Below are 14576 nucleotides of genomic sequence, written 5' to 3' on the forward strand. Positions count from 1 at the left end.
TATTTCGAACAATAAGAACTCAACATAAACTGGAGGTTGAATTCAGTGTTTCTGGTCTTTTTGTTGTCGCATTATAATTTCAACTTTAATTCATTTATTTGGTAAGCAGCCATAAAAAAAGTGAGGCAAAATTTCACAAAGCTAGCATATTAGCGAGTAACATAATTCACGAGAATCCTGTATCTGTCAGAAACTGATTTATGTTCAATTTTTGTAGCCTATTGTATGAAGGGTTTTCAAATAGTGTTTTGTGAGATTCATCCATACAAGTGCTTTAGAATCTTTAAAATCAAACCTTCATCTCAGATGTTATATAGCTATCAGTAAACAACTGCAATCCAATTATTTTCATGTCATAATGGAGCTGTTACAATCCATTGGAAACTAAAATAAACATCAAAAGATCATTCAGTTTCCCTTCTAGTTTCGAAATTCTGCCTAGAGCTAATATAATGTCGCTGTCTGACACAAATGATGCATCTGAATTGCTATCAACATAACATGTACGACTGCTCTAATCACACATCAACGCATTCAAGCATTGAATCTCCCTTTATACAAGTGCAGTATGTCAAGTTCAATATCTGAATTGTTCTGCCTAAATCTGTGTATAAAAAATAAACTGCATGCAAGACAAACGCCCATTTTAGAGAATAATTTATTGCCAGTAGTAAAGCAGTTAAGCTAGTGGCAGTATTTAATAAAAATCATAAAACAAGACCATAGCATTGCTCACACACACGCAGACCCTGAAAAAGTCACATGTCTGTGAATAATCTCGCACTATAAATATATTGTGTCCCATTTTCATGGTCAAAAAATAAAGATGTTCCAAAGTCACAATTTACAAACAACAAATTAAACAAAGAAAAGAAAAAGAAAACATAACACATCACAAGAATATGCAGACGTCAATCAGATGATCCTTTCAGAAATGAACGCGTGTTGTGACGATCACACATTCATATCCTTTACATTATTTTATTTTTTTATTTTTTAGACTCTTTGCTTGTGAAGGAACATACAGTAAGGCTGATAATGACACACCATTTGAGTTGGTATACTACTTTTTCCTGTCTTTCTTTTTTTTTGGAAAAGAAAAGCAAAAAATATCTACAGAAACCTAGTAAAACCTTGAAATCAAAACTGTACATTCAAATTTACATTACAAATGACTGAGGATTTGTATAAAAAAAACAGTTTGCATGGTTATATCTATGCAAATACAGATATCACCTTTGAATTGATGCTTTTTCTCTCATTATCCATGACAAGTATATCAGTTATGATTTTCTGGGTAACTTGTAGCCTACATCTCAGCATGATCTTGTGCATGATGATCAATGTATTATTTAACGGCACAGCCAGGTCTAATGCTCTCTCCAATATTGTTAAATAATAATAATAATATTAATAACAGCCCACAAGAGCTACTGAAGAGAACTCATGTTCAAGCAAGTCTTTCCAAAAACCCCTCTTCAGTGAGATATGGATGTATACGGAGTGTGCGTTTGGATGTTTTGGCATTTATATTACGTGTAAGACTACGTTTGTGTACCGCGTATGTCGTGTGGTTATGGTTTAAACACAGTCAGTATCCTGTAGCAGGGTTTCATTTAGGCACTTTTGATACTTTTGTGTTGGATCCAGTGTCAGACTTCAGTATGCTGCTGCTGCTGATGCTGAGAGTCCAGTGGCGGTATGATGAGCCTCTGAAACTGTGCTTCCTCCTCCTCTCCGCCGCTCTCGTAATCGCTCATCATCACTTCGGACTCCTCGCAGCAGGCGGACATGTCCGAACAGGACGCCGTGGACGTGTACAGGGACAGTGACATGTTATCGGCAGCAGGGGGGTCGAAGTCGCGGCCGTAGCCCAGTGGGAATCCTCCGCGCCGGTATCCTCCGGTGGAGGATGATGTGATGGTGCTGGTGGGGTTGGTCTGGGGTTCGGGGTCTGAAGAGTAATGGTGGTGGGGTAGGAATTGGGTGAGGCTGTAGAGTTGGGGTAAGGGCGGGCGGTGGTGTACTACAGACCCTCCGGGACTAGAGGGGGCGCTGTTTAGTGCCCGCGTGGTGGACTGCAATGTGTCGTAGCGCTCCCCGTACTCCGGCACGGGCGGAGGAGGGGGCAGGTCATCGTGAGAAGGAAAGTCGTCGGGTGGAGGAGGGAAGTCGCTTTCGATGTCGTATCCGCCGGGATAGTAGTCCGTGTCCAGCAGGGTGGGGTCACTGTAAAGGGTGGGTGGGGCCTCCACTACCTCATACTGAGGGAACTCCTGAATTCCAGGAAGTTGAACGCTCGGCATCCAGTCAGATGTGTCCCAATGATAGCCTGTCGGATAAAAAACAACAGTAAATATCACAGTGGCGGGCCACAATTTGAAAAAATACATACAAATCTTGTGATTAGATTGGGGTCACACACTGAAGAAAGGCTGGGGTCAATTCAACTTCAGAGGGGTTGATTTTAGTTTTGAAGTGAACATGAAATGGCATTCAGAACCTGTTTTACGTCTGTCATGTGAAGTACTGAAGCATAAAAAAGGAGGATTTTATTATTGAAATGATAACCAACACTTTTTTTAAGCTTGTCATTATATGCTATTATTGCCATAACCTTTATTATACTAGTATTAAGTGGCATAATATTCACTAACTATTCAAAATTAATAAATAATAAATTAAAAATAATCGTAAAAAAATCCTATTTGTTAAATAATAATAATAATAATGAAATAGACTCATGTTGACTTTAAAGACGCGATGAAACGGACACACATCTGAAAATAATGGATTGTCAAAAACAATCTTTTCATGCTTTTTTTTTTTTTTTTTTTGGTCAAATGACAATTTATTCTGTGTAAAAAATTGAATTGACTTCAACCCTTTTCATAAATCACTCAAGTTAATTCAAAGCCAGGTCATTTAAAACCAACAGCATGCAACGTCAGTATCACACCAACACAATGCAGATGCATTCAGCTTAACACTATTATTACTGGAGTGCACACAAATATACACCACACATGTGCACACACAATAACTCAGAATATGTCTACATATTCTATACACAACCTTGACAGAATATGACAATTAGTCGGAACTTTCAAAGATTCATTTTTACACAATATATTATTAGGAAAAGTCTTTTATGGTTGTTATGTGGTTTGGGGGAATTTGAGGAAGACATCACTAAGTTAAACTGGGAACAAAAGCAAAAAAACAAAACGTTTTTAATGCTGTGACAAAAATCGCACAAAACTACCAAAACAAAGTTGATTTGACACTATTTTTGTCACAGATTTGTGGACATGCAGTTTTATATAGAAAGGGTAACCAAGCCAAAAATATCAAATTTAAAAGGCTTCAGGCAAATTGTACAAAAAAATAAATCACCTCTTGGGTTCTTGTGTTCATGAGCCGAGAATGACTCTTTAGAGGAAAAGCAGACAGAATTGCAAAGAAAAGAGAAAGAGAAAATGTCAAATACAAGGAGATCAAAGAACACTGTGGAAAAAAGAATGCAAGAGGATGTGGATACAAATGAAAGAACCATGAAGGTAAGAGATGATCTTCATGCCATTTGCTTGCACAGAAACATTGTTTCATATCACAGATTGGAGGGAAAGTGAAATCAGTCTTGGCAAGATCGTAATTTTCCATTTCAAATTAGCTGAACAGCACCTGATTGGCTAATGAGGCATTTGATAGAAATTTTCCAGATGTGATTAGTCTTTTTTAATCTCTCTGTCTCTGTAGATGTGGTATGAAGAAAATGGCATTTTGGACAGCTAATAATCACCCACCAAACACTAAAACAGACACTCAATAATCAGCAAAGAAGCAGCAAAAAAATACCTTCTTTCTCCACCGAGTCAACAACAGAGCTGACAAGGTGGATTACTGTCACTAGGGAGGCTTGTAAGAAGGGCAGATAAAAGAAATCTTAACATTAATTTTTCAGAAGTAAACATGACAGGAAAGAAACACTAGAAGTCAAGACTGCCAGGGAGAGAGGAAACAGAGACAAAAACGTTTCTTACGATGAGACGTTGCATTCTGACATCTGACAACACTGATGGATTTGATTTCATTTACCAGCACGTTTGAACAACAGATACTAACTCTGGTTTTATGGGATTCTGGTTTCTGACAAGGGTGTGATCTGAGGGATGGGTTAATGGCAGAGGGATTTGGTTGTGTCCGTAAGGAACACGTCTGGGTTGAGCTCAGGTGGAGGAGAGTGGGAGTGACGGCTGACGTTGTGCTCATGGTTACACACATTAACAGAGAGATGGAAGGAAGGATCAGGAAAATTCTCAAAGATAAAAGAGAACAAAGATACTCTCTGGCCCCATGCCAAAACCAACAGATGGAGGAAAATGAAATAAGCAAGGTTGACGTTTTATAGGAATGTGCGGGTACATGACCATAAGGAGATATGGATAATCTGTTCAATATAATGCATTAGTATATATCAGAGATTTAGTGGGGCAGTTGTTAGGTCAAGATCAGGGGTTGAAAAGGTCAAATGAGGGTCAAGCTTCAAAGGTTAGATGAATTCGTCCCTCTCACATGACTTCCGTCAGGGCTTCAACTAGGCGTGTTCAAAACTACAAATCAAAATCCACTAACAGATGAGTCACACATGTGCTCTAGCCTGGAAATCCAGACCCAAATCTGAAAGATTAAGGGTCTGGCATTGAGTAATGAAAATCGCCCAACTCGAGGGGTACCAAGCATGCATTTGAAAATCTCACTGCACGCAATTGGATAACACTACGACCAATCACTGTCGTGATTGCGCTTTCACTAGCGCTGTCGTCATCTGTTTAGCTCGCCTCTGGCCCGCCTATATCAGATACACCGATGTGATTGGTGCAGCTCGGCTACAAAGGCATAGTTAATGAGCATCATTACTCAATGCCAGAGTAACTCGCTGAGCAAATTCAAACTGTGCTCTCGCGAGAACTCTGCATTTCCAGGGTACATGTGCTCATGAATTCAAGAACAACTGAATGGAGTGAATAGGATTGAGATTTAAAAGTTGACTTTTTTTATTATTTTTTTTATGTAAGACTTCCTTGCAAGTTTTTCACATGAACAGTTACCTACTACGAATGGTATTTCTAAATTCTTCCATGCTAGTTCTTTCTGCTAAAAAAGAAAATACTAAAACAAAACAAAAAAACATTGTTACCTAAAACGTACAAATATTAAAATAAAATATAAATATTAGATGAAAAGCTTAAACATAAACAAAACAATTAGAAACATTGCCTTACGAACTAACCAAAATAAGTAATAAAATTACTAAAATTTAAATAAAAATAAAGCTAGAGTAATATTTAAATAAAAACCCCAGAATAAAACAGACAAAAGCACATAAAATTACCAAAACTTAAAATTGAAAATAAAAGCAAGGGATGCACCGATATGAAAACTTTGGCCGATACCGATAACCGATAATTCTTTATATTTGAAAGCCGATAATGATATATTGGCCGATAAATCTAATCTTTTATAATTTTTGAGAACCTGATTACAAAAACAAAAGTATCATCATTAAAAGCCATGCCTCAAACACACAATTATATTATTTTCATTATAATTTTATGTAGCCGATATGACAGACTTGCACTGCTCATGTTGCACTGAACCGTATTTTCCTTTTTAGAAGTGATTCCAATCATATTTCAAGTAATTCAAAACCATCATGGTGATCAGTGCACATCTGAAGTGTCTAAGCTGAAGGAATTATTTATCGGCTTTAATATATCGGACAAATTTTCTTATCAGGCCGATAACGTTAACATTAAAAGTTACCATATATTGACCGATACCGATATTCTGGCCGATATATTGTGCATCCCTAATAAAAGCCAATTCAAAATATGAAAAAATACTATAATAGTATATAAATAATACTAAAATGACACTGCCATGCTGACGCAACCCTAACTTCAACAAACTTCTCAACACAAGCATCATTCGCTGATTTGATCGACCAATCTAACGTGCATAATATGACGATTATTCTCAGAGTCTGATGATATACACACCTTTGACTACATATGCACTGAATCAGTCTCTCTTTTATGTCTTCTGTTTTCCTTTTTGCACTGACACTGGCCTCATAATGATATCTTAATGATTTGTCCACTAACAATTAGCTTTGTTTGAAAGGTCAGCAGCAAATGGTTCAAAGCTGAAACTGTTTGTACTTTAAGCACTGTGTTACAACGTTCGACTTGACTGCACACTATAGCTTGACAGTTAGTGCCCTGCAGTTCACCGCACTGGGGAACGCTGCCACGAGTCATGTGAAAGGGCCTTCAAATACAGTTATCAGGATCAACAGAAATGACGTGTGTCAGAGACCCATCATGTGTACTTTTCATACCCTGTTTTTACACTCTGAGCTGATGTCTTCAACCATCCATTGGCTTCATTAAGAGAAACAAAGGGAAGGGGTAAAAAAGAGAAGAGATCCAAAACATGATTTTCACACAGATAACTAACAGAGATGCTATATAGGTCATTCTCAGATATTGCCTTGAACTGATGAAAAACGGATGAGAAGCTTCCGAGAGCAACTGCGAAACAAAAAGGCGAGGGGATTTGGAGGGAAGACACACTTTCTTCTTTTTATGCATTGAGAATTTCACAGGGCTTTTAGTGATCACTTCCTTTCACCGTGGGCGAATGTTCACTTACGAGCAGGCCTCTATTTAAAACCTTGCTCTGTGTCTGTGGTGAGATTTGATCCAAATGGGAGCTGAAGCCCCAGTGCAGCGATAAGGAAGAGAGAGAGAAACGACATAACACATGACCCAAAACATATCACCCTTTTCACTCAGTTACATCAGTAAAATAAAGACAGACAGGGTTAGCAGATGTACAGAAAAAAAAAAAAAAAAACAGGAACCATATAATTAACTATATTTGATCTGTCTACTAAGAAGAGCATGCAAGAAATTTAGGCTATGTTCAGAATAGCACACAAACACTATGTATAGTACTGTGCACAGTATGCAAATTTCCTGTTGACCTCTCTAGTATGCCGAATTATCAGAAATAATATCAGATACTTTTATCAAATTTTTAACACAAAAAATGGATTTAACCGGCAATATGACAGTTTTATATATGAGGTGATAACTAAACACTGCTCAAACTAAACAAGTAATGTAACGTGGTAGTGTGTAGCACATACTACTCATACTTGCAAACGCTGGACTGGTGAAAGAGGACTCGGTAACACTATGACTATGGTAACATCCTAAACCGTAAAAAGAACCATAAAAACATAATTTTTTTAAAATAATAATAAAAGTTTTGACAAAAACTAAATAATTATGAAATGATAAACTTCGCATTTCAGCCTTTAAACCATTTTTTCTTAAGAAAAGATGAGTCAAAATGATAAATGATATATATACATTTCGCAGTAAGATGAGTTTGCAGTTATGGCTACTACTGTTCACAATAATGTAGCGTCCTACACTTTGAAACGCTTTTTTTTTGCACACAATTATTTTCAATTAGTAGACTGCATTCAGTGTACACTGTCTGTATGTATCGCAGTATGTAGTATGCAGTACACTAGTGCTCCATTCAAAACATAGCCTTTTTATTTTTTTTATCTTGTTACAGAGAAACATTCTATATAAATAATTCTGATATACGGAAAAAACGTGTCAAGTATTTCACTTATAATTTGCAGTTTAACTGGCTGATTACGACCTATCAGTCATCTGTGTAAAAGCAAACATACCATTGTCGTCACAGGACTCGGACTGGAAGGAGCTGAGAGAGTGGACCTCAGACATGCTGCCTCTGGTGTTGTAAGGGTGACAGGCACTGTCCTCCACCATTTTCTTACTTAGACACGGGTCCAAGTCCACTACTTTAGCTTTGAGGAGAAGAAAACAGTCATTCAAGCTTACTTATTGAGCCCATGAAATAGATTAAATAGATTGTTTTACAAGTCACAAGCACAATATTTGGATTACAGATTCTCCATACGTACCATCGTAGTCATAATCCCAGCTGGGCTTCTGTATGGAGTCGCTGTCAGACACCGAGTTGGAGGGTGGGGGAGGAGGCAGGTTAGGCGCTACACTACAGACAGCCACCGTCTTCCTGTGTCCGTGCACCGAGTCGGGGTTGAATGTGCTGAATTCTGGGTGTTCCGGTATGGCTGAGCCCTCAAAGGAGTTGCGGTCTAGATTGTTGCGGGAATCGCTTGGAATGCTGGGTGTGTAGGAGATGGGCCTTACGGGGACCTGCGGCGGGATGTCGGAGTAGATGTTCTTGTTGAGTTTGGAGTCGAAGTACGGTCGATGGAGGAAAGCGTGGGGGGCCCCTGTGCCTAACCTGAGATTGTCATCGTCGTCAGATTTGGATTTTGAGCGCCGACAAATGCGCTTGCGAATCATGACGAAGAGAAGGACAAGAAGAAATATGCTGGCGACGAAAACAACGATTCCAATTACTTCTTCCAGGCCGATGTTCCAAGAGGTGGAGACAAATTCGTTGCGGATTTCGGAACGGAGTTCACAATGCTGCCCACTGTAGCCTGTGGAGCAGTTACAGTTGAAGGAGCCATATGAGTTCTGGCAGTGACCATTGCCACAAGGGTTCTTCAGACACTCATCTACATCACTGAGGCACCTAAACACATAAACACACACAAACATGACATCGGTAAGAAATCTCTTATGCTCACCGATGCTATTTTGATAAATATAGAGCAAAAACTGTAATATTATGAAAAATTATTACAATTTAAAATAACTTTTATTTTTTATAAAAAAAAAAGAAGTAATTTATTCATGTGACGGTAAAGCTGAATTTATCTCATTGGTTCATAAGATGGATCAAAAGATTTACCTGTCTCCTTGAAAACCTGGTTCACACTCACAAACAGCGCCATCCAGGCTATCAATGCACTTGCCGCTGTTCTTACACGGGTTATCTGTGCAGTACGGACCCAGCTGACACCTGACAGAAAATTAATATGAGCCAAATTGTCAGTCAGATACTTCATACACGCACACATTTAGATAAACTTTAAATACGAAAGAACAGTTAGGATAGTTTTTAATTGCAGTAGAAATTTCTCAAAGAGAAAATTGATTCTGTCTTGCTGAATTAAATCTGAATACCAATCACATTGTGTCCCAAAGCTTCTGATTAAATTTCCAATTTAACAGGAATTACTGAGAATGCCGCATGGATCTCTGAAGTATTTTTCTTATGTTTGAGTCAGACTATGCATATTAATGAAGTTTAATTAATGAAAATATTGACAGAGCTTACTTTTACTTGGCTACATATCTGGAGTATACACAATGTCATTAAAATGAAAAAAGAACTAATTTAATGAAATATCAAACTTATCAAACAATTTTACTTTGCACTACATATGTTCTTCTTTGTTAGTCTAATTATTTTATCATTTAAAAAGAAAAAGCATGACAAGTAAACATCAGTCACATAATAGAGAATGATGAATATGTGTGTATTCTGAAAGTGCCCCAAAATATCTGGACACTGAAGCCACTCTATCTATGGCTTTATATTAAAGCCTATTTATATAAAAAGTTATCAAACTAAATAAAATATTAATGTTCAAATTTAAAACAAAAGGTATCTGAACACTATTAGAAAATACAGAAAAGTTTTCTGAACATGTCTACAGACAATGCCATGAATTTACACCTAAATCACCTAAAAACCACCAAGACCTGGGATAATTTGTTTGCAGATGCTATATGATTTGATAATGTTATTTAACGCAATTAAATTAATGAATTTATAATCGTGGCTAAGAGTCTGAATAATTTCTGGGGTCATATGTGCATTTGCTCTTACCGTTGGCCAGAATATTGTCCTCTGCACTGGCAGTAAAAGTCTCCTCCTCGTGGGATACATGTGCCTCCATAGAGGCAGGGATTAGAAGCACAGGGGCTGATAGTAACTTCACAGTGAGTACCCATGAACGCAGAAGTGCACTTACAGAAATATCCTACAACAGCACATAAGAACACAGCATATTAGTCAGTCCTGTATATAAACACAATGATTCAAATCCAAAGAAACACCATGCATACCTCCATTAGGCAGTGAGGAACATGTGCCTCCATTGGTGCAGGGGTTACTGGAGCAGCCCTGGACTGGAGGAGCCAAGTTGCACCCGGGAGCCGCTTCGACCAACTCCTCGAGCACTGAGGGAACCCCTCGAATCTGAGACAGTGGCAGCTCCCTCCCATTAAACACAATCCCCTCCAGACAACCCCGCAGCCCATTTACCACAAGTCTTCCTGAGCCGGACGCCGGCCGTGCATGACCCCCAAAGAACATGCTGGTGTCTAGGTTAAGGGTGCGGAGAGTGCCTGGAGCTGTGCCAGATGCAGCGTGGACCTGATCCAGGACCAGTCGGGCGTAGTTGCCGTCTACCTCAAGTGAGACTGTGTGCCACTCTCCGTCACTGACCTGGGTACTGTGCACGGACACCACACCAGGTCCACTGCCACAGTCAAACTTGTACTGTAGGCGGCCGTTCACAATCTGAAACAAACACACATAGTTTTGACTTTCATGCTGACCTTATGCTAATCACCAGTCGCATACATCTGGGGTAAAGTAAAAAAAAAAAAAAAGTATCTCAAATCTACCAAAAAAGCTTTTTATTAATAAATTTGTAAAACATTTTATTTAAAATTATTATTTATTATTAATTATAATAAAACAATAACTAACTCTTTAAAAAATCTAATAATAATATTTACAAAAACAATTTAAAAAACATAAAATCATTTTATTCCCCATTAAGTTCTATGTATGACTTTAAATGGGTGTCTCAAAACCTAGTAAGCAACCTAAGGCCATTTAAGCACATGCAACATGTTTTAAAATTTGTATTATTATTTATTTTGCATATTTAAGGGCATCACAGGTATATTCTGTGTCAGCACAGTTTTTTTGACACAACTAGCTCCTGATGCCCCAAAATGTGTGCCTATAAAAAGTTTATTAGTTATTTTTAAACAGCCAAAACAGACAGTTAAATAGATTAAACAGATGAAATGAGGAATGATGCTTCAGGGAGACGCAGAAACAGCTACACATTATTATAATGTAACACCAGGGAGATGACACTGCTTGCATTTCAGTCCCAGACTCCTTTGCATCTGTCAGTTGTGTGGTTTTCCCTCACCAAAGGGGGAATGCGTGAGAAAGAGCTCCCCTCTCTTCTCCCAGCTCCAAAATAACTCCCCTTTCTTTTTCCTCTTCTTTTTTTGGAGCACACACTCACCTCCAGTATGCTGTAGTCTGTGCCTTTGGCATACATGACAGTAGCGTGGGTGGAGTACGTTCTCAGTCTAAGGGACAGCTTCATTTCTTCTTTATTCTCGTTCTCCATCAGCCTGTACCGTGCATATCCATTTCCACTGAATGTTAAGGACTGAGGCTCTACAACACAGAGAGCAAACCAAAACAAGTGATGTAACCCAAAAATACATATTTAATGCAATTTCCATTGCAATGACATCATCTGTTCCATTTGATACAGTTAAAGGCAAATTCACACCGCGCTGACAGACGGCGACAGACACCTCGTCGGGTTTTGTCGGATCAGTGTCTTACCCCTGTTGGGGTCTGTCGTAGCTTGTTTTCGCCAATTGAACATGCTGAATCGGATTTAGAATGCCTGAGAAGTGACGTGCTGTAATCTGGTGACTGTGACAGTCTGTCGGTGCAGTGTGAATTGGCCTTAACATTCTATCAGTCTGAATTTGTATTGGTCTGTAGCACAAATACAGCAGGATGAGTTATGTACAGAAGTTTAATTTGAGCAATACTGATACTTGACTTAAAAGGATCCCATCCCATAAAAGGATGGGATTTCAATACAGTGCTTTAATAAAGAGTGTGAGTTGCACTAAGGTGCATGAAGGCAAAGAAATGTGTGTTCAAACCTGAGCACTCTTCCTGTTTTCCCTCAGGACAGATGCATCTGAATTTGGTATGCATGGGGTCTTCTACACACTCCATGCCATCAGGACAGGGGCTTCCCTCACACAGTTTACTCAAGACAGGACACTCAGCTCCTATAATCATACATAAAGGGTTAACATGCTAACATAAACTCTTGCCTGGAAGTGAAATACATTTTTGGAATATTTTGTGTCTGCATATTTACCTTCACAGAGACACTTGGATGTGCGCATGTGACGTGGAGTAACAAAACTAATTCTGGCAGTGCTGTAGGCCGACACTGCTCCCGTCTCCAAAGAAACCGTCTCTTGGCAGTAACTAAGCGGACAGTCCAAACCGGCACAGAGTTTCTTTACAACTCGTACAATACGGACTCCAGTCATTTCTTCGATTACCCCAACTGAGGCGTTGAGCTTCCTGTAAACCACTTCCTGGGGCTGGAATGGACTTCCTGACCTCTCTAAAGCTAGAAGTACTTCCAGGTCACCAGATGCATCAGCAGCAGGTTGCAAGCTGACTAACTGTACATCTCCGCGTCTAACACCGGCGATATTCCGCAAAGCCCGCAAAAAGTTGCGCCAATAATCTCCAATAAACTCCTCTGGTGCTATTGCAGAGAAACGCACAGCGAAGGAGTTATCGAGCGCTTGTGCTGTTGCCTGCCGTACATGAATATTGACTCGGGCAGCTGCAGTAAAGCGACCATCTGTCACTGTAACGTTAAGGACGTATTGACCAGCGTCCAGATTCCCACGGGCCACGAGTTTACCATCAGCATCGGAGACGGAGAAGAGGCCGGAGTTTTCGGAGGTGGAGGAACTATCGGGCGCAAGGCTGTAAGTTAGAGTGTCGTAAACATCCTGATCTGTGGCGTGGATTTTACCCAGGACCCCACCTGAATATTCGTCTGTTGCAGTGGTGATAAAGATGTCCAGGGGAAGAATGACAGGAGGGTAGATGCTCTCCTCAATTAAACGAACACTCACAAACGCCGTGGAGACCAATGGAGGTCGACCGCTGTCCGTTACCTAGGGCAAAAGAGTCAAGAGACTAAGGATTCAGAATATTCAGATCATTTCAAGACAATTGATTGTTTTCACAGCCACCTATGATGTATCTCACTTTACAGCACAAAACAGCAGGCATCATAAACGTTAACTAAAAAACTCGATTATTAGTCTTTCAACATATGGTGCCAAATTATCAAGTCAGCTGTTTGAAGTGTAATTGAGTAAGAGTAAAATGGCTTTGAACCTTCTGCATGGAGAGGCTGATAATAAGTGCCAGTCAAGGTCAGTAGAGGGAGCACTTGAGCCTGGATTTACTTTTGGCACAATAGACTATTTGAGTCTCAGCAAATTTCTCAGTTCTCTCTCTCTCACACACACACACACACACACACACACACACACACACACACACACACACACACACACACACACACACACATTTTCGTCGTTTCGCGTACCTACCCCGAAGTGACAAAATAAAATAAAATTCTGTATCAAAATTTATAAGGAAAGACCAGTACTTTGTTTAGGCTTGGTTTGTAGGGAATTACAAACCTGCGAACATATATTCAAACGCACATAACTATAGAACCAATGTGAACGCCATCAGCGTTTATCACAGGTTCGCATTTAAAGTCTGTGTAGAGAGAATGGTGTCGTCTTAGCGGCCCCTAATTTAATAACAAATGATCGTTGCGACGGAAGCGAATCAATCAAAACTAACTTTAGCTGGAAAATAGCTTTATTAAAGAACCGCTATAAAGCCAAAACAGTCTCTGATACCTTAAATTATACGTTTATCTCTGTAAAGCTGCTTTGAAACAATCTACATTGTTAAAAGTGCTATATAAATGAAGATGACTTGACTTGACACACACACACACACACACACACACACACACACACACACACACACACACACACACACACACACACACACACACACACACACACACACACACACACACACACACACACACACACACACACACACACACACAGTTGGATGGAAACAACTGTGGACTAGTGGGTACTGCACTTGCAAGTTTGATTCTGGCTCATGTAATTTACTCTGACTCTTTCTGTCCCCCTCTTCACCCTATTACCCTGCTTCTCCTTTCACTATCCCCATTGATATCACTGGGTCATTCTACAAAATAGGTGTCATTTGTACCCCTAAATAACACACACAACCATTCAAAAGTTTGGGGTCAATACTTAAATTTTTTTTTTTTTTATGATTATTACTTTTATTCAGCATTGATGTATTAAATTGATCAAAAGTGACAGTTAAAACAACTTTTATTACAAAATATTTCTTACATTATTACAAAAGATTTCTATTTCAAATAAATGCTGTTCTTTTAAACTTCTATTCTTTCAAATTTTTATGTTCTATTTTCAACATTGATAATAAATAAGAAATGTTTCTTGAGCACAACATCAGCATAATAGAATGAAGGATCATGTGACACTGAAGACAAGAGTAATAATGTTGAAAACTCAGCTTTGCCATCAAATAAATAAATCATGTTTTAATAGAAAACAATTCACAATATT

At 38.9% G+C, this 14576-nt stretch overlaps 1 protein-coding gene across 12 annotated transcripts in view; it reads right to left on the reverse strand.

Annotated features, from left to right (window-relative positions):
• Positions 1–640: 640 nt before the first annotated feature.
• The window catches only part of fat1a (FAT atypical cadherin 1a), a gene marked incomplete at its 3' end in the record, with an annotated part of 89638 nt that continues 75702 nt past the window's right edge, over positions 641–14576 (reverse strand). For 3 of the 12 annotated variants that reach the window (XM_084402845.1, XM_084402843.1, XM_084402848.1), the window contains 11 exons: positions 12212–13034; positions 11988–12119; positions 11324–11481; positions 10119–10575; positions 9880–10033; positions 8896–9006; positions 8033–8676; positions 7778–7915; positions 3859–3918; positions 3397–3432; positions 641–2332 (listed from right to left, as the gene is read on the reverse strand). In XM_084402845.1, the coding sequence (XP_084258971.1) occupies positions 1653–2332; positions 3397–3432; positions 3859–3918; positions 7778–7915; positions 8033–8676; positions 8896–9006; positions 9880–10033; positions 10119–10575; positions 11324–11481; positions 11988–12119; positions 12212–13034 (3393 nt within the window). Of the gene's footprint in view, positions 2333–3396; positions 3433–3858; positions 6779–7777; positions 7916–8032; positions 8677–8895; positions 9007–9879; positions 10034–10118; positions 10576–11323; positions 11482–11987; positions 12120–12211; positions 13035–14576 lie in introns of those variants that run through there. The other 9 variants (XM_084402849.1, XM_084402850.1, XR_014626597.1 and 6 more) reach the window with 8 other exon arrangements.

This window comes from Rutilus rutilus, assembly GCF_951802725.1.
Source record: "Rutilus rutilus genome assembly, chromosome: 2".
Taxonomy (NCBI): domain Eukaryota; kingdom Metazoa; phylum Chordata; class Actinopteri; order Cypriniformes; family Leuciscidae; genus Rutilus; species Rutilus rutilus.